The 23,671-nt window shown below is 37.9% G+C and overlaps 1 protein-coding gene across 1 annotated transcript in view; it reads right to left on the bottom strand.

Annotated features, from left to right (window-relative positions):
* CFAP43 (cilia and flagella associated protein 43) overlaps positions 1-23,671 on the bottom strand; it is a 105,803-nt gene that overhangs the window by 19,303 nt on the left and 62,829 nt on the right. The window contains exons 14-26 of the mRNA XM_043475678.1: positions 22,082-22,254; positions 20,774-20,923; positions 18,816-18,946; positions 17,075-17,222; positions 14,918-15,019; positions 14,104-14,181; positions 8,213-8,338; positions 5,799-5,903; positions 4,592-4,708; positions 3,462-3,689; positions 1,445-1,651; positions 429-518; positions 54-134 (exon numbers count right to left, since the gene is read on the bottom strand). Of these exons, the coding sequence (XP_043331613.1) occupies positions 54-134; positions 429-518; positions 1,445-1,651; positions 3,462-3,689; positions 4,592-4,708; positions 5,799-5,903; positions 8,213-8,338; positions 14,104-14,181; positions 14,918-15,019; positions 17,075-17,222; positions 18,816-18,946; positions 20,774-20,923; positions 22,082-22,254 (1,736 nt within the window). The remainder of the gene's footprint in view (positions 1-53; positions 135-428; positions 519-1,444; positions 1,652-3,461; positions 3,690-4,591; positions 4,709-5,798; positions 5,904-8,212; positions 8,339-14,103; positions 14,182-14,917; positions 15,020-17,074; positions 17,223-18,815; positions 18,947-20,773; positions 20,924-22,081; positions 22,255-23,671) is intronic.

The following is a 23,671-nucleotide window of genomic DNA, read 5'->3' as shown; positions in this document are numbered from 1 at the left end:
AGTAGCTCGCTCCATCCCATTCCACCTTCCATAAGGATGGCCAGGAATCTCACCATTCTCAAAATGTCTTCCTTCTTGACTTCCAGAACTCCTCCCATCATGTCCATGAGGGCTCGGCGTCTTAAGTCAGGGCCCTTGGGAAAGAGCCAGAGTCAGAAAGGGTCACTGAGACAGAGACCACTCCAGTGGCACGAGGGACAGCCCCACCCCAATGTCAGACTGACTGTATTTAGGATTGGGGAGGGTGGGCAGTGGCATGCATGGAGGGGAGAAGAAGCCACTGAGATTCCAGCGACCTCTGACCACGACAAATGCCCTAATATGTCTCTCTAGTGGAGTACAAGTACAAGACTACTTAACCAAGTTAGGAACAAGTATACCTAAAAGGAAAAAAGGGTCTCAGGTACCACCAGAGAAAAACTGCATACCCGTGTCAGAAGCAATCGCTCCATTTCACGGGTCACAAGCAACTCTGCCTTGGCTTTTTGCCACGGTTTAATATGTCTTGGAGCTGAAATCTGAAAGAGAAAATATAATTTCCTGCTGATATTCTTACAAAACTCAAACCAAAGTTTCCTTCCACACACTGGGAGGGGGTTAGACGGAATTAAGGGGATAGAGGGAATACCCAGGTTTTGCCACCAATTTCCTATTTTGGAATGAAGATGAGATCCAAAATGAGAGAGTTAGAAAAATAGATGATTACTTCCAACAGGGACTGTTAGTGTTACTATGACCTCTAAGCAACACTTTTATCTTTTGCCCTGAAGTAATCAAGATCATTTCATGTGAGCAAGGGTATTCTCTTTGAATCACTTTTTATAAATGAAATATGGTTATATTTGAAATGTTCTCTTTAGGCATTTAATTGTAACTGTCTCAGTGCCAAACAGGTTTTAAGAAGGCTGTCCAGTGAGCCCCTTTCTCTGGAACCCACACTGTTGTAACGGCCACATAACTACTGGCGCTCCATCAGTCTCATTCCCATGATGTGACCCAGCCTCTATGGCTATCGGTGCTGGACCCAAGTTGGCCCAAGGAGCCCCTTTCCAGACAAATCTGGACCTGTGACTAAGAGATTATCGTTTGGACCAGATGCTGTCTAGAATATAGGAGATATAACACAGAAACTACTTGAGGCCGCTGAAATGCAGACAGAATTGAGTCAAAAGATGAAGAAAGAACACTTCTGGTCTCCCTCACAAGGCTCTGGTATGTGGTTCCTGCTTCTTTCTAGGCTTGGTGTCCAAATCTTCTCTGGACTCCATGGGATTCATAAAAGAAATCCTCATTATTTCTGGGGCTATGTTAGCTGATTCTGTTACTTGTAACCAAGATTTCTACCTTATACAGTTGCTTTTAGCAGCAAAAACAAGAAGAATAATTGAGAGCCTGGAAAATGCCGTGAGAAAGAATGTGAGAGATGATACACAGATAATCATACCTCACTACTTTCCACAACAAGGGTTCTCTCTGGCTTCTCACAGTCCTCAAATTCTGGTTGCCAGACTGATTCTTCCAACTCCAGATCTAAAATAATTTCTTTGATCCTTACATTTTTTTCCTTCACACGTGCAATTTCAATCTCTTTTTGTTTATATGCAGCATCAAACTCACTATTGAAAGCTGTTTTTACCTTGTAAATAATATCCTGAAATATCAATGTTATTATAAACACATCATGTATTATACCTTTACTGGCAACATGGGACCACATTTTTACTTTTTCTCCAAAATCATTTTACAAATTATACACAAGTTAATCTAAAACACTGTTTGCATTAAGTCATTTCTTGGTTCAGTAATCTATAGTGGCATCTGACCATGAGCAGGATTAAGGCAACAGCATAACTGTTACACCACAGTGTATATCCAGAAATGTACATTGTAACTCAATGTGCAGGTATATTAATAAATGCTGAAGTGGATAATGGATACATGGAGGCTCTTTGGACTATTTTCCCTACTTTTGTGTATGCTTTTTTTTTTTTTAATCCATCATAAGAACATTTGAAAAGCAACATTCAGTATTTGGGCTACCCTGGTGACTCAGATGGTAAAGAATCTGCCTTCAATGCAGGAAATCGGGGTTAGATCTCTGGGTCAGGAAGATCAACTGGAGATGGGAATATCTACCCACTTCAGTATTCTTGCCTGGAGAATTCCATGGACAGAGGAGCCTGGTGGGCTACGGTCCATGGGGTTGCAAAGAGCCAAGCACGATTGAGCGACTAACAGTTTCATTCAGTATTTAAGTTGGGAAATGTCTTTTCTTTGGAATCGTGTTTGGGTAGATGAAGTGAAGAAAAGATGGACTGTAGAGGTTGTTTGGAGAAGCTCCCATAGAAGCACAACCACATACAATATTCTTCCTCTGTATGGACAGGTTATTTTTAACTAGAAAGGGAGCCCAAGCTAGCTAGTTGGATCAGCCAATTACTAAGGTATCTCTTGTTTGGCAACTGCTTTGCCCCTAGCTCTACTGATAAGTAGAATGATAGGTCAAACTAAAAGTAGACTTTATCTTATCATCAGAGTTCAGTCTATATATCTATTCTACTGAAGATGAAACCATTAAAGCAGGGTGGAAAATGGTCTTAACAGCTGGCACCAGAATTTCTCCTAGCCTGAAAATACTTTCTGTAGGGAAAAGGTTTTAATAAAGCGGCAGGAAGGTGGGACACTGAGGGCATAAGTCAGCAGAAGCTAAGCAACCAAAGAGATAACTAAACAGTTCTCAGTATAAATACATAGAAATTTCAGGTGTTGGAGGGGATGAAGAAGAGAAAAAGATAGGAAGAGACAGCAGAATAACATAGTAGGAAGTTAGAACTCAAATTGCAGACAGGGCTGAAAGACTTTCAGGAACAGGATGACCAAACATTAAATATCAAACCATCTGCATTGGTGCAATCTCAAGTTACTGCGTTTTCAAAAGCCTTCAGTTGCTAAGTACAGGTGGTGTGTTCTGAAGCTGACTTGCTGGGTTGAAAGCGAGGAGGAACTTAGAGCCTGAAGGACACCATACTTTATCCCTGACCCCTGAACTTATAGAAATCTTAGAGAGGAAATTGTATTTCCCCAGGTTAAGGAGATAGATAAGCAATCACATCTTGATCTTACAAGGAGTTCCTAACTGACATCTGGGTTACCTAGAAGGTGGCATTCAAGGATTTCTTTTATCTTTGAGCTTCCCAAAAATCTCTGTAGAAAGATGGTTTGTGATGTTAGCCAGTGGAGGGTGCTCTTTATAAAACCTGGTATCACAGAACCCACTCCATATTGATGAAAACAACTCTTGTCCATAAGCTCTGTTTAAAGAAAATGGAGCTAGCCATCTGCATGTTTCTCTGTGTACTTTAAATACATCATTTGACTGGCATTAGATTTCAGTTTGAGCCTTTGCAGGACACTTCATGGAAAGTTTGAGGTTTTCAAAGATAAAGAAAAAATTCACCCACTTTCAGCAATATAATTTGGTTGATTTTCTCCTCTCTGGAATGAAGTTCCAACTGGCTTGACAATAAAGAGGTATGTACCCTAAAATCAGTACTCAGACTGCCAAGCATGTAATTGGGCAAGCTGGTATCTTTTACTGTCCCATCTTCTTCCTCTTCTTCATCCTCCTCTTCATGATGCTTTTTAACCAAGGTAATTGCAGACTGAACCTCTACAACTTCTTTCCGTAGCTAAATATAGAAAAAGATGAAATGAGAGTTATGCAATAAGAAGAATTCTCTAAAGAGCAAGTTTGAGACAACTTAATTATTTCGACGAGTATTTTAAAATGTTAACTGTCTTGCTAGCAACTGAATTTAAAGTGATGGATAGTTCCTGAACCTGCTGAAGAGAAAGCTTCAGAAACTGATAAACTGTGGATAAATCATGAAACTAAAAAATGTTCTTGATAGTGTGTAATATTCATATTCTTCTGTCAGGATGACAGCTGCTTGTAAATATTTTGAGTCTTTCTTGGTACTTAAGCATTAAAAAATATACCTTCTCTTCATGTTTTACAAGAACTTATTCCCACAGGACTGTTATATGTAGGCAAGAAGAATTAAGCATTCCTTCAATTTATGTTTCAGAAAAAGAAAGAATGCAAAGTTCTGGCCTAAATGAAACTATACCAATTGTGCAGTATTTTTAAGTGGTTTGACAGATATTGTTAGGGGGAAAAATGCTAGGATTACTTTAGGAAAACCATAAATCCCATCAAAACAGATTCTACTTCATCCCTGGCCAACTATCTTAAAATATAATCCTCAGTGATAAGAGATTATAAAAATGAGTTATGAGTGGATGAAGAACTCATGGCCAGAACAAAAACAAACTCCCAAATATAATTTTTAAAAGTATATCATCATATTTGAGGGATAGTCAAAGTTGTTAGGATATAGATTCTAGACTTACTATTTAGATACAGGCTCCTGTATTCATCAGAACATGTTGTAGACATAAACAAGGACTACAAATATAAACACAAACAATATCTAGACTTAAGTAGTATTCCAACTCAAATCTGTATGAAGGAAATACTGAAACAGAAACCATCGTATATAAACACACATATATATACTTAAAATTGTACTTTAAGACACTCTGTTTCAATCTTCTTTTGCTGCACAACTCTCTTCAATTCTTTCAACTCTTCATCTGTGCGTTCTTTCATTGGGAAGTTCTCAACCACATAGGGGATGTGAAAGCACTTGGAGGTAAAAAAAAGCAAAATGAAAAGAATACATTTTCAGTACAATTATGTGTCTCTGAGGCACTGTGGGAGATGTTTTCTCTGATTGAAACTAATTCATAGGTTACCATCATGCATGAGCAAAATGGCTGATGGAAGTTTTTAAAAAAGAACAATGCATGCCATCAGTATTGGTGTAACCTTTGTAAGAAAATACCGTACTTTTGTGAAAGATCTATCTCTAGAGCAGTGCTTCTCAACTCGAAGTGATTTTGCTTGCCCCTGTCCCCATCCTCTTCAGGCCCCCAGCGATGTTTGGCAAAGTCTGGAGACAGTTTTGACTGTCACTAATGGGCGTGGTGGATACTACTGGGGCCTAGTAGACAGAGGATAGGAATGTTGCAAAAATCCTCCAATCCGTAGGACAGCACCATAACAAAGAATTATCCGGCCCCAGTGTGCCCTTCTCAAGAAACCCTGTTTTAGAGCAATAATCAAGCTCGTAAATGTAGGGTGACCAATAGGGTGATCTAAACAGATGGCATATTTGAAAGTGAAAAAGGTGCCGTTAATAGTTACTCCAGGATCATAGGCATAAATTGGGACTTTTGGTTACCCAAGACAAAGACGGAAACTGCGTTGGGAGGAATCTTAATAAAAAGGCACAAAAACAGCCCTTTAGAAAATGTGAAGCATAAAAAAAAAAAAAAAGAAAGAAAGAAAATGTGAAGCTAGACACAGGTAGAAATGTGAACATTATTAGATCTAGTTTTCAATCTGTGTGGAGTGTGAATGAGGTGGCTTTTTTGGAATAGACAGATATTGAGACTTGGATGCAGGTGGTGTTATAGAGGAAAGAGAGAAAGAGGTGTAAGACAAATCTTAAGAGATGCTGGTTTAGAAACACACGGGGACCGAGCAGAGAGGGAAGAATAAGACCCAGAAAAAGTGACACACGGAAGTGGAATTCAGCACAGGAAGGGGCAAGGCATGGTTTGCTTTCCTATATATGGACTTTCCTGCACTTTTTCTTTTTAAAATTTTCTGCTATGAGACTTTCAATGAAAATTTTCATTGGCTAAGATGTACTTGAAGTTACATCTGTTACCTTAAGAGCTCGGCCTTTCACAGCCATCGAATTCCAGCATTCTTCTTTGATGATTTCAGACAAATATCTCTTGGCTAGGTTTTGCATCTCAACATCATTTCTTATCTTAAGGAACGCAAATGAAGGGAAAAATCATGTTGAAAATGTGGCCTCAAAGAAAATAGCTTGACTGTAAGTTCCTTAACCAGATGTACTTGGAGGGGGTATTCCCCTATCTTTGAGAACCTAAGGTTTGGTCTGGAGGCTCAGGACTCCCTTCCTTGAGGACCAGGGTGTCAAACATGAACACCACCAAGGGCAGGCAGGTCCTACACAGGAGCCACGGCAGGTGCATGGGCAGTTGCACGGCTGTGTTAGCTCGATAGCCCATACACACTTTGCAGAGCTGGCTGGCTGGTGCGAGGTGGTGAAGCAAACCCACTGCGCCAAGTATTCTTGTTTTATTAGAAAAGTTTGAAATAGCTAAGAATGTTGGCTTAATTCTTAATTCCGAAGTGCCAGTTTGTGACCTCTGTCTCAGGGTCTTTACTGTACTCAATTCTTCTTTTATTTACATCTACCATGAAATGAATGTTCTACTACTCCTGGGGATCATATGATGTACTTTTTCCTATTTAGAAACATGTTCCCTCAATTAGTTTTTATCTCCTTAATTGATTCTATTACCTAATATTTAAGTGATGAAGTATTCTTGTTTTAATAAAATTTACCAAAAGAGCTAGCCTGAAAGTGACACCCAACAATCTTTAGTTGTTAGGGTCCTCTTCAGAATCTTTTTTCAAAATTTTTTTTTACTGAAGTGTAATTGATTTACAATGTTGTGCAGACCTTTTTTTTTTTTTTCTTTAATATCACTTTGTTGGAAGAATTATTAGAAAACTAGCTGAGACTAGTATCTCCCAGATTCATTCATTCACTCATTTATTTATTTTTATTTTATTCATTGTCTGAACAAATACCATGTTTAATTTGCATTTTGTTTTTTATTTTGTCCATTGAGTTAATGGCTAAAACAGTTTAAAATTACTTTTTCTTAAATAAACAGCTCTTTTGGCATATCAGTTGTCAGAATCTGACTGATTTCCAGGGTCCTTTCAGGCCCTCCCTTTACTACTTCTGAGGCTACTTGATCAACCCTTTCAGAAAAATATTAATACTGTTGGACAGTATTACTATTATGCATTAATTAATATTAATTAATGTCCAGGTGGTCATTATTGGGCTTTGGTCTTTTCCTTATTGGTGGGATCCTGGCCGGAGCTGGCTAGTAGCCTGATCTCTTTAGGACAGGGACCCCTTGCTCTTCCCGGGGACAAATATTCTGCTCCCAGGTGGACTTATGGTGCCATCTGCTAACAAGCGTTCTGTCCTGTATTCTACCATCACGTCCAGTGCAGGGCTGATATCTCCTCAAAAGCCCAGAGTTCAGGGAAAAAAAACATGAGGGAAATGAGCATGTGAAGAGCCTATCTCTGTATCAAAGTCTGAGTCAGAGGATCAAGGAAGCTCCTCGAGGGATGCACAGGACTTTGATAAGAAACAAGGAATGGGGCCTCTGGGGCAGAGTTGGAGTCGAGTGAGCACAGTGGCTGCATCAGTGGTCAGGTGTCCAGAGGGGCAGGTTCATGGGGCCTAGCGGTCAGACATGAACTTAAAGAACGAAGCAATCAGAGGATGAGGACGGGAGCAGGCATCTAAGCCAGCTCATTTTAGGGTGGTCAAGATGAACGGGCTGGGAGAAGCTGGTATATCCCAGGCCTGAGTGAGGCCAGGGCCAAGGAGGATGAGCCAGAAGCACGGTGGGCAAGACCAGGACTGCTTCCTGGCTCTGACTCAAGTTGTATTCTCTTAACCAAGTGACTGAGTGTCTATGACTTAGTTTCCTTAAGTGAGGAAAACAATAACCCACCTTTTTGGGTTGTTACAACAAATAACATTCAAAAAGGCCCTAGATTGGTTCCTATCTGTTATAATAAGAAAAGGGGATACATTGCTAGTCTTCTCCAACCACTTTCACAATGGCTATAGTGTAGATGGTGCTCAAAGATTAGAAGAATCAGTGAGTTCAGGAAGAATGATTTCAACTCTAATTAAGAAAGGGCTTTACTAAACAAAAAATGTTTGAAGTTGGTTTCAGGTGGTTGAGGAGACTTTCAAAAATGTTCAAATATATGGCAGAAGATGGTTGGCATAATGTCATGGTGAAGAGACAACAGCTGTCTGGCTGGTCTAGATGCTCTTCTTCTCCATAACTTCTCTGACTCATTCCATTTATATGCACTAAGTTTGCTTTATTCACATTATGGTATAAAAGTTTTATTTTATTTGCATTATTCTGGAAAAGTTCTCCTTCCCATTTTATTTTTACTTTCTTTATTAAATCTTTATGGTGCTTCAATAAAGTTTTTCCCTACCTTTGCCACTTCTTGCTCATTTTCATTATGCAGCCTTTCCAGTTCTTCAAGATCCAGGCCAAATTCTTGTTGCTCTAATTTTGCAATATCATCTACTGCTTCATTTTCTTCCATCATGTCCAGAACCTGAATTTTCAAGTAGGAAAGGTTGGAGACGAGTAAACAATTAAACTTTAAAGAGATGTTTCCTTGAGTCTCTTCAGACAGTAACCAATAAAAATAGATATTCCGTTTATCTAAATGTAACTGTCAAGCAAAGAATTAGGTTAGAGGGTTAATTCATAAAAGCTTACTTATCTAAAAATAACAAAAACATGAAATGATATTAAGAAATCACAGATATTTAGGTATGCTAATGGTATTCTTCTTAAGTATTTTCAGAGTTCTTATCTTTTAGATACATATACTTAAAAAATTAAAGGTGAAATGATATGATATTGTATATGTGCATGGTGAGAGGTGCATGGGAGAGGATGGTGTATATGTGCATGCTCAGTCACTCAGTCATGTCTGACTCTGTGTAACCCCATGGCTCCTCTGTCCATGGAATTCTCCAGGGAAGAATATTGGAGTGGGTTGCCATTCCCTTCTCCAGAGGATCTTCCTGACTCAGGGGTCAAACCCAAGTCTCCTGCATCTCCAGCATGGGCAGGTTAATTCTTTACCCCCAAGCCACCTGGGAAGCCCTAGTGGATGGTGTATAGGAAACACTATTGGTGATTAGATTTATTAGATTATTATTCCTTCTATTTATATGTATATTTGAATATTTCTATAATAAAAATATCTTTAGAAGTTTATAGCTTCAAAAGATTCAGAGACAAAGGACACATATTACAACATATATGACAAGTTATTAATATCTTCAAGATATAAAGAGCCCTTACAAATCAACCAAAACAGCAAAGACAATATAATGGAAAAAAATGACTTCAGTTTCAAAATGGACTGAGAATGGCCTTTGCAATCTTCCTTTCTTGCCCCAATCCATAAAATCAAGAGAAAGAAGTATATAATAAACCAATAAATCCAATACTGCAATCAAAAGAGGAAGAAAGAATCCTTCGCAGCATGGAAATTGGTTCTGAAATATGAAAATCGGTTGGATCTGAATGATGCAGCATAACCCAAGGGTCCATGGGACAGTATTCAGGCAAAAGGTAGACTGGAATTATCTGCTGAAGTTAGATCTCCTACATGTCTTCTTCCCAAGCTTGCTGCACTGTTGTGGTGAAATTATAACAGGGAATTTCAATTATAAAGATGAGCATGCAATAATAAAAAAAATAGATCTCCAAATATTTGGGGGACAACAAGACCACTGAAGAGAGACAATACATTTAATAAGCAGAAAACTTGTCATGCAGAGTTAATCAAGCAAGAAGAATAGAATTTCACAGTAACTAGGGATGCAAAATATTGTATCATCAAAATAATTAATAGGTCATAGAACTTAAAAGTTTAATCTTCAAAACAAACAGAAAATTCAATAGATGGACTGAATAGTGAAATAGACACAGTTGAAGATACTGATCGGTAAAAGTCAGCTAAGAATCCTCCCTGTGTGTAACAAAGGATAAAAAGATGAAAGTGTAAAAGGAAAACCAATAAATGTGCGTGACATATCTAGAAGTACCTGTTACTAATATGACTTTAAGAAGAAGAGAATAAGAGAACTAGGGCCACAGTGTTTAAAGAAACCATAGGGAGAATTTTTTAAAGACACAATAAAGCATGAAAACTCAAGATTTAACAAATAACCCAGGGCTAGAAACAGATTGTACAGAAACAAGAAACAAATCCTAAACATTTCCAAAGAGGAAAAGAATATCACAAAAATAGAAGAATAAGACCAAGAGAAGAACCCATATCAGTGACACTGAATTCAAGAATACAACGGATCAATAGCTTTGGATCAAAGTTTTAAGTGGAAGAAAAACCTTGAATCTCTAATTCTATAGTCAACAAACCATCATTCAAGTGTGAGGTCAAAATAGAGTTATTTGTAAAAATTCAGGGACCCAGAAAGTTCACTAATACCTACCCCTCTGAAAGGATTATTAAGGATATACTGAAGTCAGAGGAAATTCTTACTAAGTCTAAATAAGATTTACACATTTTTAAGAGTTAAAAAAATACCAATTTAAACTATAATTCTAACTGATACCAGTGAGACAAAGTGGGAGAAGCAGAAGGAGATGAGAAAGTAAAAAGTAAGAAAAAAGTAAGCACACTGGACTCTAATCTAGAGGGTAGATACGATATGACATGGGCTTCCCGGGTGGAGCCAGTGGTAAAGGACCCGCCTGCCAATGCAGGAGATGTAAGAGACATAGATTTTATTGGAGGATGGCATGGCAATCCACTCCAGTATTCTTGCATGGAGAATCCCATGGTCAGAGGAGCCTGGCGGGCTACAGTTCATAGGGTCACAAAGAGCTGGACACGACTGCAATGACTGAGCATGCACATAGTATGACACACACTAGACCAGAGTTTCTCCAACTTCATGTGCCTGTGAATCACCTGGGGATTGTGTCAAAATAGCAGATTCTTATTCAGGATATCTGGGATGCGGTTGAGATTCTAGGCAATGTCAATGCCTCTATGCTCTATACCACTGAGCAGGAAGGCACCAGGTAATGTTAAAAAAAAATAGTAAGTCAAGCACGTGGGCTAGGATTTGATTTTTTTTTTTTTTGCCACACAATGCAGCATGTGGGCTCTTAGTTCCCCAACCAGGGATTGAACCCTTGTCCTCTGCATTGGAAGTGAGGAGTCTTTAACCACTAGACCACCAGAGAAGTTCCATAGAATTGAAAAAAAAATAGAATTATGAAAAAATTATGAAAAAAATAGAATAGTCCCAAAACGGTAAAAAAAAAAAAAGAAGAAAAAGAAGAAAAAAAGAAAAGAACAATAATAACAAAAAATGCACAAGCAATCCAAACAGATAGGGAAGAGGGAGAAAGAAAAAAACTTGGAAATTAACAGAAAACCCAAAGTAAAGTGGCAGGGATTAAGTTTAAACATATCAATGTTTATCATATCATAACATATCAATGTAAATGTGGCTAAACTCACCCATTAAAACTCTTAGCTAGGATTTAAAGAAAGTAGTCCAGCTCTACACTAATTAGAGGACAGAATAAAGTTGGAAATAAAGCAATTGAAAAAGATATGTAAATAAGAACTAATACAAGGAAACAGAGCAAAAATATTAATATAAAAATCAAAGTTTACAGTTAAAAACATCCAAAGAGACAAAGATAAATATTTCACAAGGATAAAAGGAGCAATCTATCAAGGCAATCTGTCATGCACGTTTTTTCATCTAATGTAAATATGATAGAAATATAAGGATAAATTGACAAACTGCTTATCACATCCTAGAAATCAGTTTAAATAGCAAAAACATAAACTTAACTAACACCATTAGATTGATCTAATAGGAATTTAAAGAACATTTTACCCACCTTGCCCCCAAAACCCAGAAAACAAAATATTCTTTACTAACACATGAAACACTCACAAAAAGTGACCAGGTACAAGGTCACAGAGATAATCTCAACAAGCTTTATTTACTAAGCATACTGAAATTAAGTTCAAAGTTAGCAACAGAAAGATATGCAAAACAATCTATAAGTAAATAAAAGACAAAACAATCTGGAAATAAAAAACAGAAAAATACATACATTCTTGTAGAACACCCTTTGGTTGATATGTTCAAAATGGAATTAGAAATGTTTACAACTAAGCAATAATGAGAAAGTTGTATATCAAAATCAATGCAATGTAGTCAAAGTGGTACACAGTGGAATATTTATGGTCATATGCATAATATAGTGGAAAAAACTAGGAAATAAACCACATTTCCAACCAAACAAAGTAAAAGAGGAAAAATAAAACTGAATGAAGCAAAGAAGAATGAATAAAATTCTAAATTGATCAAATCCTAAATTTACAAAATGTATAGGTATAACATCAAGTATAATGTTATCTCAAAATAACAGAATCAAATCAATAAAACCATACCTGATTCTTTGGAAATGCTAATAAAATAGAAATTCTGTTGGATGGGGTGATCAAGAAAAAAGATAAAAGTCACAAACATACAGCATTAGGAATAAAATAGAACTATAACTCAAAAATCAGAAGAGACTTAAAAAGAATATTACATAATTTTATATTATACATTTAGACAAACAGTTTTCTAGGAAAATATAATTTATCAAATCTATACCTGAAAAGAAATAGAAAACCTGGTAAGACTGATAACCATAGAAGAACTTGAAACAATAGGAAAGAATCAACTCTGCAACAGACATCAGACCCAGATAGTTTTACATGTATGTGGGGGAGGGGAGCATCATCACTTGATGATTTTATGCTGTTCTAGCTCCAATATCATAATTAGCCCAAGAAAGTATATGAAAAATAGACCAATATTATTTATGACTAGAAATACAAAATACTAATAAAACATTAGCAAGTTGAATCTGGTGTACTACTTAAAATGACCAAAGTCTATCTGAGGAATACAAAGAATACAAAACATCTGATAAATTCCACAATAAAATTAACAATAAAAACTCCTATAAAACAGGTATAGGAAGGGATTCCTTTTAATTTGTAAAAGGATATCTAACAGAAAAATAGCAAGCATTGCACGTAAAAGTTAGAAATGTCCCCATTAATGTTAGTAGACAAGCATGTTCTGACCACTATTACATTAGAAGGCCTTACCATAAGATAAGAAAAAGAAATAAAATAATATAAAGATTGATAAGAGACACGTGATTTTCAGGAGATATTGATAGTCCACTTACACAATCCAAGAGATTCAACTGACAAAGCAATAGAACTAAAAAGAGAATTCAGAAAAGTGGTCATATACAAAATTAGTAACATTCATATCCAGTAGTATCCAGTTAGAAAATGTAATAGAAAATATTCCACCCACAATGGATCTAATAAGAAACATACACAAAGTCACTTTTAGACTATGAAACTTCACTAAAGAACTCATTAAAAATTTGAAAATATATATATACTTATTGGTATGTTATATATTATATAAAAGATTTACAACATTTATAATGTAAATCTTAATATATATATAAACATATGTATAAAATTTCAGAGATGGCAAAGAAATTCTTCTCCGATTCAAACTGTAAGCAGTTATTCTCAAAATAAATCAGAGTTTTTTACAGAGCTTGACAAGGTGATTTTAAAATTCAAACAAAAAAGTGTGCATAAAGAGGCCAACATTTTCTGAAAATGAAGAGCAAAAGGAGAATTACTTTCAAGATATAACCACATTTTATAAATCTATAGCAATCAAAATAGTTTGGAATCGGCTAAGGAAAAGATCAATGCTCAATTTCAGAATACAGACTATCTAGAAACAATTCCATAATCATGGGACTCTGGGGAGGCACTGCAAATCAGCAGGAAAAGGATGGCCATATTCAATAAAATGAATTGGTGAAATGCAATGTTTTTTTTTTTTTAAGTTAGATCTATGCCTTAGACAAAACGAAAAATATTTGGAGTATATTTGGCTGAACCATATAAAATAGCAATCTCTGTGGTTCAATCTAACAATAAGGGCCACCTCTAGATTGGCCCAGTGCATGCCTCCATGCTCTTTCCCCCTTCCAGTTGAGTCGGATGAAATCAAGCAAGGCAACCTGAGAAGCCATGTGCTAGAAATAGCAGAGTCTCTGTCAGCCTGGGTCTCTGAATAACTGCATGGAACAGAGTAACCACTGACCTGAACACCCACCTAGAACCATTATATAGGCAAAGAAAGAAACTTTGCATCCTTATGCCATTATGTTTTGGAGTTTGTCATCAGAGCTTAGCTGTGATATCACAACACTTACAGTTTTAGCGAGTGCTTTGATTCCTCTTTTTATCTCTCTCCTTTTGTTGGAAAACAATTTAACCTCCTTTTTGATGGCCTGGAATGGAACAAGTATATCATTTAGATAAGTAAGAGATCAGAGATACATGTGTATGTATATAGATACACAGATAGCACTTCTCTAGAAAAATAAGGAAAAAAATTAGAGACTAATAATATAAAGTGTACATGAAGTAGTAACAATACCACTGCAATACTTTGCTTAAGTCTGAACTGTTGCTATGTACGTGACCGCTAAAGCAACTTGGAACTGAGGTCAATGATAAGGCCAACAGTATGAAAATAGTGAAAAGTCAAACAGAATAGTTGATAAAGGAAAACTAGTCTGCTATTTCCTTGGTTATTGAGTGAGAGCAGACTAGATCCAGACACGGCTGCCACCTGTGTCAGCTTTCTGCACCTCTGAAGCCGCGGCGTTTCTTCTCCTGTTCCTGATCCACCCCTTTCATGTAAGCCAACCTTGCAGCATCCTCTCAAATGTACTGCAATGTGAGGTGCCACAGCTGATTCTTCGCTTTGGCACACCTGGACACTTTTCTTCGGTTTCACATTAGCCTAGGTACAGTGCTTAAAGCTCACATAACTTCATCTAAAAAGACTGAGCTGTGTTTGGTGTGCTTGCTTACTTTCAGGAAAGTTACACTTACACAATGCAATGCTCTGCCAAGCAGTATCTCTACTTTCTAACTTTCCAATGGGTTTTCATAGGAAACAAATCTACCTGACACACCTACAGAGCATTATTTCAAACCTCTTTTATGTTTGATGAATACCTCTTGGCTTTTCTGTTGTATCCATGGAATTTCTTCTGTATGATCAACTTTGACTAATTCCTCTTGTGATGAGTCAATGGTCAACTGCATATTCTCATTTACCTTAGAAGAAGACGAATATTTCTTAAATTAAAAATTCATCAAGTTCTCCTCCTACCCTACTTCATTTCATTGCTTGAATCCCTCTGCACTTGTTGCATTTAAAAAAAATGCTAATAAGCATTTTGCCTGCTCAAGATGTAATGCTTAAGTTTATTTCTTCCAATCTGTCCTTATATCAGCTATGCTTCTTATTGAGAAAGCAACAGTGATCACCAAATCACTCTTGGCCTTCTTCCTGTTCCTGTAGACCAGAAGATATGGCCTGTTAAGGCCTGCCCTACCATTTGTGCTTAGGATCTTAATCTATTCTTCCTTCTCGAGGCCTCTGCATCACCCTTCTGTATCATCCACTTCTGCCTTCTACTGACTCTTTCCCAACAGTATCTAAATACGCTCTGGAACCTCCTGTCCCAGGAAAGCTACTCTTCACTGACCACCACATTCCCTTTTAGCTGCCACCCTATTTCTGTGCTCCCCTTTGCAGCAAAAAGTCTTGAGAGAGTTTGGGATGTTGTGACTGTTGGTTCTCCTCACTGGCTGCTCCGCACTGGTTCTTCTCAATCTCCTTTGCCTCCCTGAACTCTTCTCCTGGTCTCCAGAAGTTGCTCTATCTTAGTCCCCCTTGTATTTCTCACCATCCACTCTTCCATGATGATCTTATCTAGTTTTATGGCTTTAAATTCCATTCATATGCCCTCGACTCTCAGATCAACACCTCGCATCCTGGACTCTCCCCGGAACATCTGTACAGTGGTCTACTGGGTACCTCACTGGGATGTGCTCTCACGCTAACCGTGTTCTAACAGTGTTCTCATGCTCAGTCTGGGGAACTGATTTTGGATTTTCTTCTTTCTCCCTACAGTGGCTCCCCCACCATAGTCTCTCCCTTCTCCGTGAGTGGTACCTTCAAGTAAAAGATCTAGGTGTCATCCTTGAGTCCCTTCTTTCCCTTTCCCTCTAGGTCCAACTCATCAGAAGTTCTGTCACCTCTACCTCCACAACCTGCCTGGAATCTGCCCCTTCTCCACAACACTCTTCCACCTCTATTGCTGTTACCTGAGCCTTCTAACTCCTTGCTCTGTCTGCTTCCACACTTGTGCCTATCTGCTGCCCATCAAAGCAGGTGGAATCATATTCCACACAGCAGAAGCAATCATTTAGAAAAATGTAAGACCCTGTAAATCCTTTGCTCAGAACACTTTAATAGGTTCTCACTACATGTCAAACTATGTCCAAATGCTACCTGGTTTACAAAGCCCTTCTTTGCCTGTTCTTTTTCCCATCTCAAGGATTTCATCTCCTACCACTCTCCCTTGCTCACTTCAACTGCACAGGTCTTTTTTATATTAGGTCTTCAAATGTACTAAGCTCTTTCTCCCTCTACCCTGAGTACTTGCCCCTCCCCCACACATCCGTACTTTTTTTTAAAGTCAAGTCACAGACCTTCTCCTTGGAGGGGCTATTCCAGCCAACACTATCACACCAACCCCTTTTTATTCAGTAAATAGATCTTGTTACTATCTAATTTTTCTTATGTATTTGATTATTTATTTATCTTTCTCTGCTCACCCCCAACCCCCAACTGGATTGTAGGCTCCACAAAAGCAGAAAATTTCCCAACTGTTTATGGCTATATCACCATAGCTTAGCACTCTGTAGGCCCTCAGTAAACATTTATTAAATGACTGGGTGAATAAATGTCCTCTGGGTAGACACATTCTAAATAATGCACATGATACAAAAGTACAGAGAGACTAGTTTGAACATGCACCAGAATTGTAATAGATTTCTTTTTCAAGATAGACCTTGTACTATGGCTTTAAATAAGGTCTGAAATGTAATATTTGTGATTGCTTTGAGAAAACGTAGAATATTTTTCTCTTAAATGTAGTGCATGCTGTTTTTGAAAATCATGGGATATCTGGATAAAGAGGAATACTAGTAAAATATCTGTTAAAAGAAAACTATAACCTGAAAACATATCAATTTAGGAAGGAAGGAAGGAAAGGAGGGAGGGAGGAAGGAAGGAGAAAGAAAACTATATTGAAACTCAACTGCATGTTCAGATTGTGATTCCAAATCCAAGGATTCTCTTCTTGGTATACTTAAATAATCATTCTCCTCATCCATGATGGTCTTCAGGTAAGTTGTAAGTTGCTGGCTATATTCAAGAATATCATTGGCTAAGACTCCTCCAAACCGCCTATATTGATAAAAAGGAAAACACATAGGCTATAACATGACAATTTGAAAAAGACACATTTAGCAGTGTTATTTGCAGGTACCTATCCATTTCTACACAAAGATACATGTAGTCAGTTCTCCACAGTGCCCTGAAGCTATTAGGACTCTGCTTCTTAGAGGACAGCACTCTCATGGGCTCCAGGACACAACAAGCTTCTTGATCTCCCTGGGGTCATCTCTCCCCAGGCTGACCCCGTCCCTTACCCTACAGGTCCTCTCTACTCATCCAGCCTGGCCACTGCACAGAAGAGTTACTGCTCTGGCTGAACCTTCAGAACATACTGGGTGCTGTGCTGCTTCACACTGTATATAATCACATTACCCTGTGCAGTCCTCATAGTCCCTGCCCCACACTGAAGTATTACTTCACTCAGTACACCAGAGCATCTCAAACTTCAGGCCTATCAGCATGGCCTGGAAGGCTTGTTAAAACAGATTCCTGGGCCCCACCCATAAAGTTTCTGACTCAGAAAAGTTCGATGAGGCCCAAGAACACGCATTTCTAACAAGCTCACAGGTGCTGAAGATTCCACCTTGAATAACATGTTTGTAGATGATTTAGAGGGGTTGTCAGGTGCCTAAGTGAGTTTTATTACTGTTTTGCTTACAGGAAGCACTATGAAATAGTATTTTTGTGGAAACAAATTGCACATTGATAAGAGGCCTCCATTGGCAGATCAAATAAAGTGACATTTCAAGTCCAGGGCATTACCTGCATGATCTCTATGCCCTGGCCATCATCTGTATGCTTGGCAATTATTTGTTTATTTAGAATTTTAGTTTTAGTCTAAGCAAAGTCTAAATTAATTCAATATTGTCTAATTAGGAAAGCAAAGTCTAATTAGGAAAGTAAATCTGTACACATGTACAGAAATGCACATACCTATGTCAGGTTTCTTAGGGATAAATAGGACTTTTAAAAATGATCTACCGTTCAGAGTTGTCCTCATTCCTTTTGTTCTTCCAACAGATGTTATGATAAGGAGGACCGATCACTTCATAGGTCTTAACTGTGTCTTTTTATTTTTTGTATTTTGATGCTTTGACATCTGGGGTCTTGTCCCTTCCAGGACCAGCAAGTCATAGAGATAGTAAACAACTTACCTGGAGTTCACCTTTCAAATGCAGACCCACAGGCCCACCCCCCCAAGCAAATCCTCTATTGGTCTTTCAAACGTGGGGCCACTATTTTCCTCTCCTAGTAATACCTGGGTCAAGTATTGGACAACTAGCAGCAGCTCCTAGGGCCCAGAACCCACCGAAGTTATCCAGATTAGCCAATCCTAAGCCTGGCTGCTCCTCGCCATGGAAACCAAAGTGAAGGCTCTTGTCCATGTTTTCCCTGCCCCCTCTGTCTCCTAACCCTCCCTGCTGCCTCCCTATGTGGCCCTCGCATAGCATGGCATCTTCCCCCCTCTTGGGATCATTAGTACAACAGCTGTTTCAGTGGCAGCTGTCTCCAGTTACGTTGGCCCTGCTATTAACTAAAGAAGAACACCTGTATTTTAAAACACCGTATTACGTGAGGTTGCTTACTGCGACCTGTACTCACCTCCATCTTAGGTTAACCAGTGTGCCGTCATCTCTCCCATTCACCAGAATGCTTTGTCCATCCATTGAAATTCTCACCGACTGAATCCCATGCCCCTGGTGAGAATGACTCCGACACCGAGTAAATGTTTCCTTAATAGTTTTAGGAACAAAGTGCAGAAATTACAAATGCAGCTCTACCACAGGGCTTTTTTCTAAGGGGGTTCTAACATGCACTTTTGCTTATGGATAAACCTTTTCCTATTTGTTCACAGCATTTTAGTTGGTATGGAGTAGTCTCTTAGTAATACATGGAACTGAAAATTACTAATACAAAATACATTCATCAGTATTGATTTGTTCTCCCTTCTAGGTAATATGGAAAAGGAGGAATTATTGTCACCAATAGGAAAATCAGATATGGAAAGGAGAATAGACTTGCTGAGAATGGACAGTGCAGGCAAATTCAGATGTCTTCAAGGATTAAGCAAGTCCCCTTTATGTGCAAAAGAGGCTGAGTGTGATGAGAGGAGGCGATGGGCAATGAGTGAAAATGATGGAGGAGGCCAATTAAACCAGTTTAATTAGAACCCAAGCACATCATTAGTTGGTACACAGTACAATAGTTTAAATTATTTAATCAGAAACAGATTTCTTTGTCACACTAGTTATCAACCATGATAGTTTTACAATTTCTAAAAATTTTTGAATAGGGAATACATTCAAATGTTTCAAAATTTTAAAAAAACTATAAAAGAGTATGCAGTGAAATCTCCTTCCTTCCCCTTCCCCAATACCTTCCAAAGGCAATCAATACAATCATATCTTAAATATCTTTTCAGAGGATTTTAACGTATGTAAATAATTTTTTATACAAACAATTTTTAATATGAAGTATAACATAATATGTGTATTACACACTTTGCCTTTCCTACTTATTATAATAATATGTCTTGGGATTCTTTCCATATTGTTGCATAAAGATTTCCTCATGCTGTATTACAGCATAATATTCCATACTTTATTTATGCACTGTTTATGCATGATTATTTATTTATCCAGTCCTCTGTTGATGGATATTAGGTTGTTTTTACAAGCAGTACTGCCATGAATAACCTCCCATATGAGGCACATTGCACAGAATCATCCAGAAAAACTCTGACATCTTACTGTCATGCCACTATCAGTTGTAGCATACATTTACAAATCATTTGAATAAGAGAAAATGTACTGGTTTGCAAACTGTTCATTTAAAAATTATTTGTAAGATATTTAAGATCTTTCCCTATATAATATGAAATAATTAAATTGTACTGATAACCAGTACAACTTGATCTCAAAACCTAGAAAAGGATCTTCCACTTGGGGAGAAGAAACTATTTTCATTTAATCAGAGATCTGAGAACAATGGAAATCAGAAATGGTAGTAGGACTGGTGACACTGAAGTCTGCAAGTGATGGGGGAGGACTCAGTTAAGGGCCACACCCTTGTGTATTCTTTCAGCATCACAGGAAGAACTCAGGCTTGGGGTGGGGGAGGGTGGCAGCAACCAGGTTAGAGGCCCTCCAGGCCAGGGAGCTAGCAGCAATCATCCTAGATTTGCACAGCAATTCACTGTTTCCGAAGAAGTTTTGCATATACCCTCTCCTTGGCTCTTACCAAAATCTCACAGGGTGAGAATAAGCAATTCAGTGAATTTTCTTGCCACACGATAAGTGGTGATGGAGATGGACTGGAGCTCACCTACTGCCCCATGTTCCTTCTTCGCAGGTCTCAGTCTAGTGGCCTGCACTTCCTCCCTTAGAGGCTCAAACCTTGGCACATAAATACAGCTAATGCTGAAGTCAATAACACCATCAGTGGTAAATAAGTTATGAGTCAATTTACTTAACAGTTCCAATTCCTTTCCTAAGAGCTTTTGTTCCTTGTATGAGATCAAGATGGAAATCCCATGACTGGGGGGAAAAAAAGGAGTTTACCAAAGTATGAATATCTCGGATGCACAGAATTCCACATTTAGCTATTGTTATGAGCCACAATCCATGTGGAGACAGAGAGAGCATTCCAGGTCCATATTGTTTGCTTTGTATTTTTTGGTATGGCTTAAGAATGTAAACACCACTATGTTCCTGCCAATCAAAGAAAATGACCATATTATAGAAAAGATCAGGGGAGTGGCACCTTACAGTTATGCATATATAGTCAGATTCAAATCCAAAAACATTGTCATTGGAAATAAACTGATACATGATAAAGTGGACACCTATATTTGCACCACATTTTTTAATCTCTGATTGCAAATAAATGTTTGTTTCAGCCAACTAAGAAAAGTCTCCTCTGTATATCAGCCACCATTAAAAATCCCAGCCTACAACTGACTATCTTGATTTTTCACTAATCCTTTTCAAATACTCCTATATTCAAGTCAAAATAAATGAGTCAATTTCCACCACCACCATCACCGCCCCCTCCCCCCATTTCTCATGTATTCCCACCTTCAAACCTCTGCATGTGTGTGACTTTTATATGGAATGCTCTTCCCCATCCCATGCCCACCAATCTGGCTTCCCTCCCTACTTCAGGAACCCCACCTCTCTGCCAAGATTGTACACAATATTTCTCATGTCTAAATCTGAACTATTCTTCAAAGTCCAGTTCAACTATTACTTCTACCAGGAAGCTTTTCTTAAATCCTCCTTACTATAAACCAGTCCTTCCTTCTTTGAATGTCTCTTTTTCAGACCTTGCTGATATTGGCTACTCTGAGAGAGAAGGCTTTTGACTGAAGGATTTAGAAAAAGAAGGGTGATATAATCCGGGTTAGTGTATGTAGCAGGAAGTGATGCAATATGGAAGAAGTTTGAGGAGTATGATGAAAGGATACTAGAAATATAGAGGCATTTTGCTTGCAACTTTCTTTAAGACTCAAGTATAAAGTTCCACTGAAAGTCATCAAGGCTGTAGCTCCTGACCCCTGTAGAATTGATTTTCTAATGATAGATTTTTAAAAAATAGTTTTGAAAGTCACTAAACGAATATTGTGTCATCTGCATGTTTATCTGACAAGTATGATGCATGCACCACAAGTATGAGGTTGCTCAAGTGTTAAAATTTTATGATGAATTAACAAATCATGCTAATATATCTAATTCAAAGAAGTTATTTTACTATAATAAAGACATTTGTTAACTGGACTAGAGTGTTAAAGCGTGGATCATGTCTAATGAATACAATGTACCAATCTTGAGTGCTAAGAAAAATGACAGAATGCTTAAGTTTTGGCATACTTTTTTAGGAAGAAGATAGCTGCAGATGTATGGCACTTGATTACAGAAGCCATATATTCGGTTACTTTGCAAGTTCAAGACCGCAGAGGACAAAGTGTGCTCTGTCTCATACACGAACTTATGAATGAATTCATCTCTCAGCCTCCCTCGTTCATCAGCAAAGCTTGCAGAAACTGTAATATTTGGGGAAGAAGACAGATAATTTGTACTATTTATTGATTTTGTTTTTTTAATTGTTATGACAACTATGAAAAGCAAAATAAAAAATTAAATGCCCAGTTAATGTAGAGACTATTATGGGATAAAAATGATTGGAAAACAATGTGGCTCCATTAGAAATACTTGAGTATTAAATGACTAACAGTAGGTAAATTATCTTTTATAAGACTTTTGTTAATTTTATCAGTTAAGTAGAGACATGATGAAACTCATGATGGTCTAGACAGTCTTAATTAAGAATAAAGTACCTTGAGGTTTTTTACTTTCTTATACTCTATAATTAAATATTTGCAAAATAGCTACCCAGATATATTTGTTATCTAAAACAAAGTGTCTATTTTAATATACCTTTTTATCCAGAAAGCTTTCTTATGATTTTATCAATGACAGTAACTACATAGTAATGTATATGAATTTGACTCTGTATATTTAAAGCTACAAAAAAAGAGTGGAGAAGGAAATGGCAAGCCACTCTAGTACTTTTGTCTGGGAAATCCCATGGACAGAGGAGCCTGGTGGACTCAGTCCATGGGGTCGCAAGGGTCGGACACAACAACAACAAAAAGAGACATCACGAAGTGACAAATCAACTTACAAAAGTGACAGTTGATCCTTTTTTTCCTCTGATAAGAAGATTCGTATGAACGACAGAATCTAGTGACAAATAGATTCAAGGGATTAGATCTGATAGAGTGCCTAAAGAATCATGAACAGAGGTTCGTGACATTGTACAGGAGGCAGTGATCAAGACCATCTCCAAGGAAAAGAAATGCAAAAAGGCAAAATGGTTGTCTCAGGAGGGCTTACAAACGGTTGTGAAAATAGGAGAAGTGAAAGGCACAGGAGAAAAGGAAAGATACACCCATTTGAATGCAGCGTTCCAAAGAACAACAAGGAGAGATAAGAAAGCCTTCCTCAGTGATCAGTGCGAAGAAACAGAGGAAAGCAATAGAATGGGAAAGACTAGAGATCTTTTCAAGAAAATTAGAGCTACCATGGGAACATTCATGCAAAGATGGGCACAGTAAAGGACAGAAATGGTATGGATCTAACAGAAGCAGAAGATATTAAGAAGAGGTGGCAAGAATACACAGGAGAACTACACAAAAAAGATCTTCATGACCCAGATAATCACAATAGTGTGATCACTCACCTAGAGCCAGACATCAAGGAATGTGAAGTCAAATGGGCTTTAAAAAGCATCACTATGAACAAAGCAAGTGGAGGTGATGGAATTCCAGTTGAGATGCTATGAAAGTGCTGCACTTAACATGCCAGCACATTTGGAAAACTCAGCAGTGGCCACAGGACTGGAAAATGTCAGTTTTCATTCCAATCCCAAAGAAAGGCAAGGCCAAAGAATGCTCAAAC

The sequence above is a fragment of the Cervus canadensis genome, chromosome 8, assembly GCF_019320065.1.
Source record: "Cervus canadensis isolate Bull #8, Minnesota chromosome 8, ASM1932006v1, whole genome shotgun sequence".
Taxonomy (NCBI): Eukaryota; Metazoa; Chordata; class Mammalia; order Artiodactyla; family Cervidae; genus Cervus; species Cervus canadensis.
Note: the sequence above shows the minus strand (reverse complement) of the source record. Positions and strands in the feature narration are given on the sequence as shown.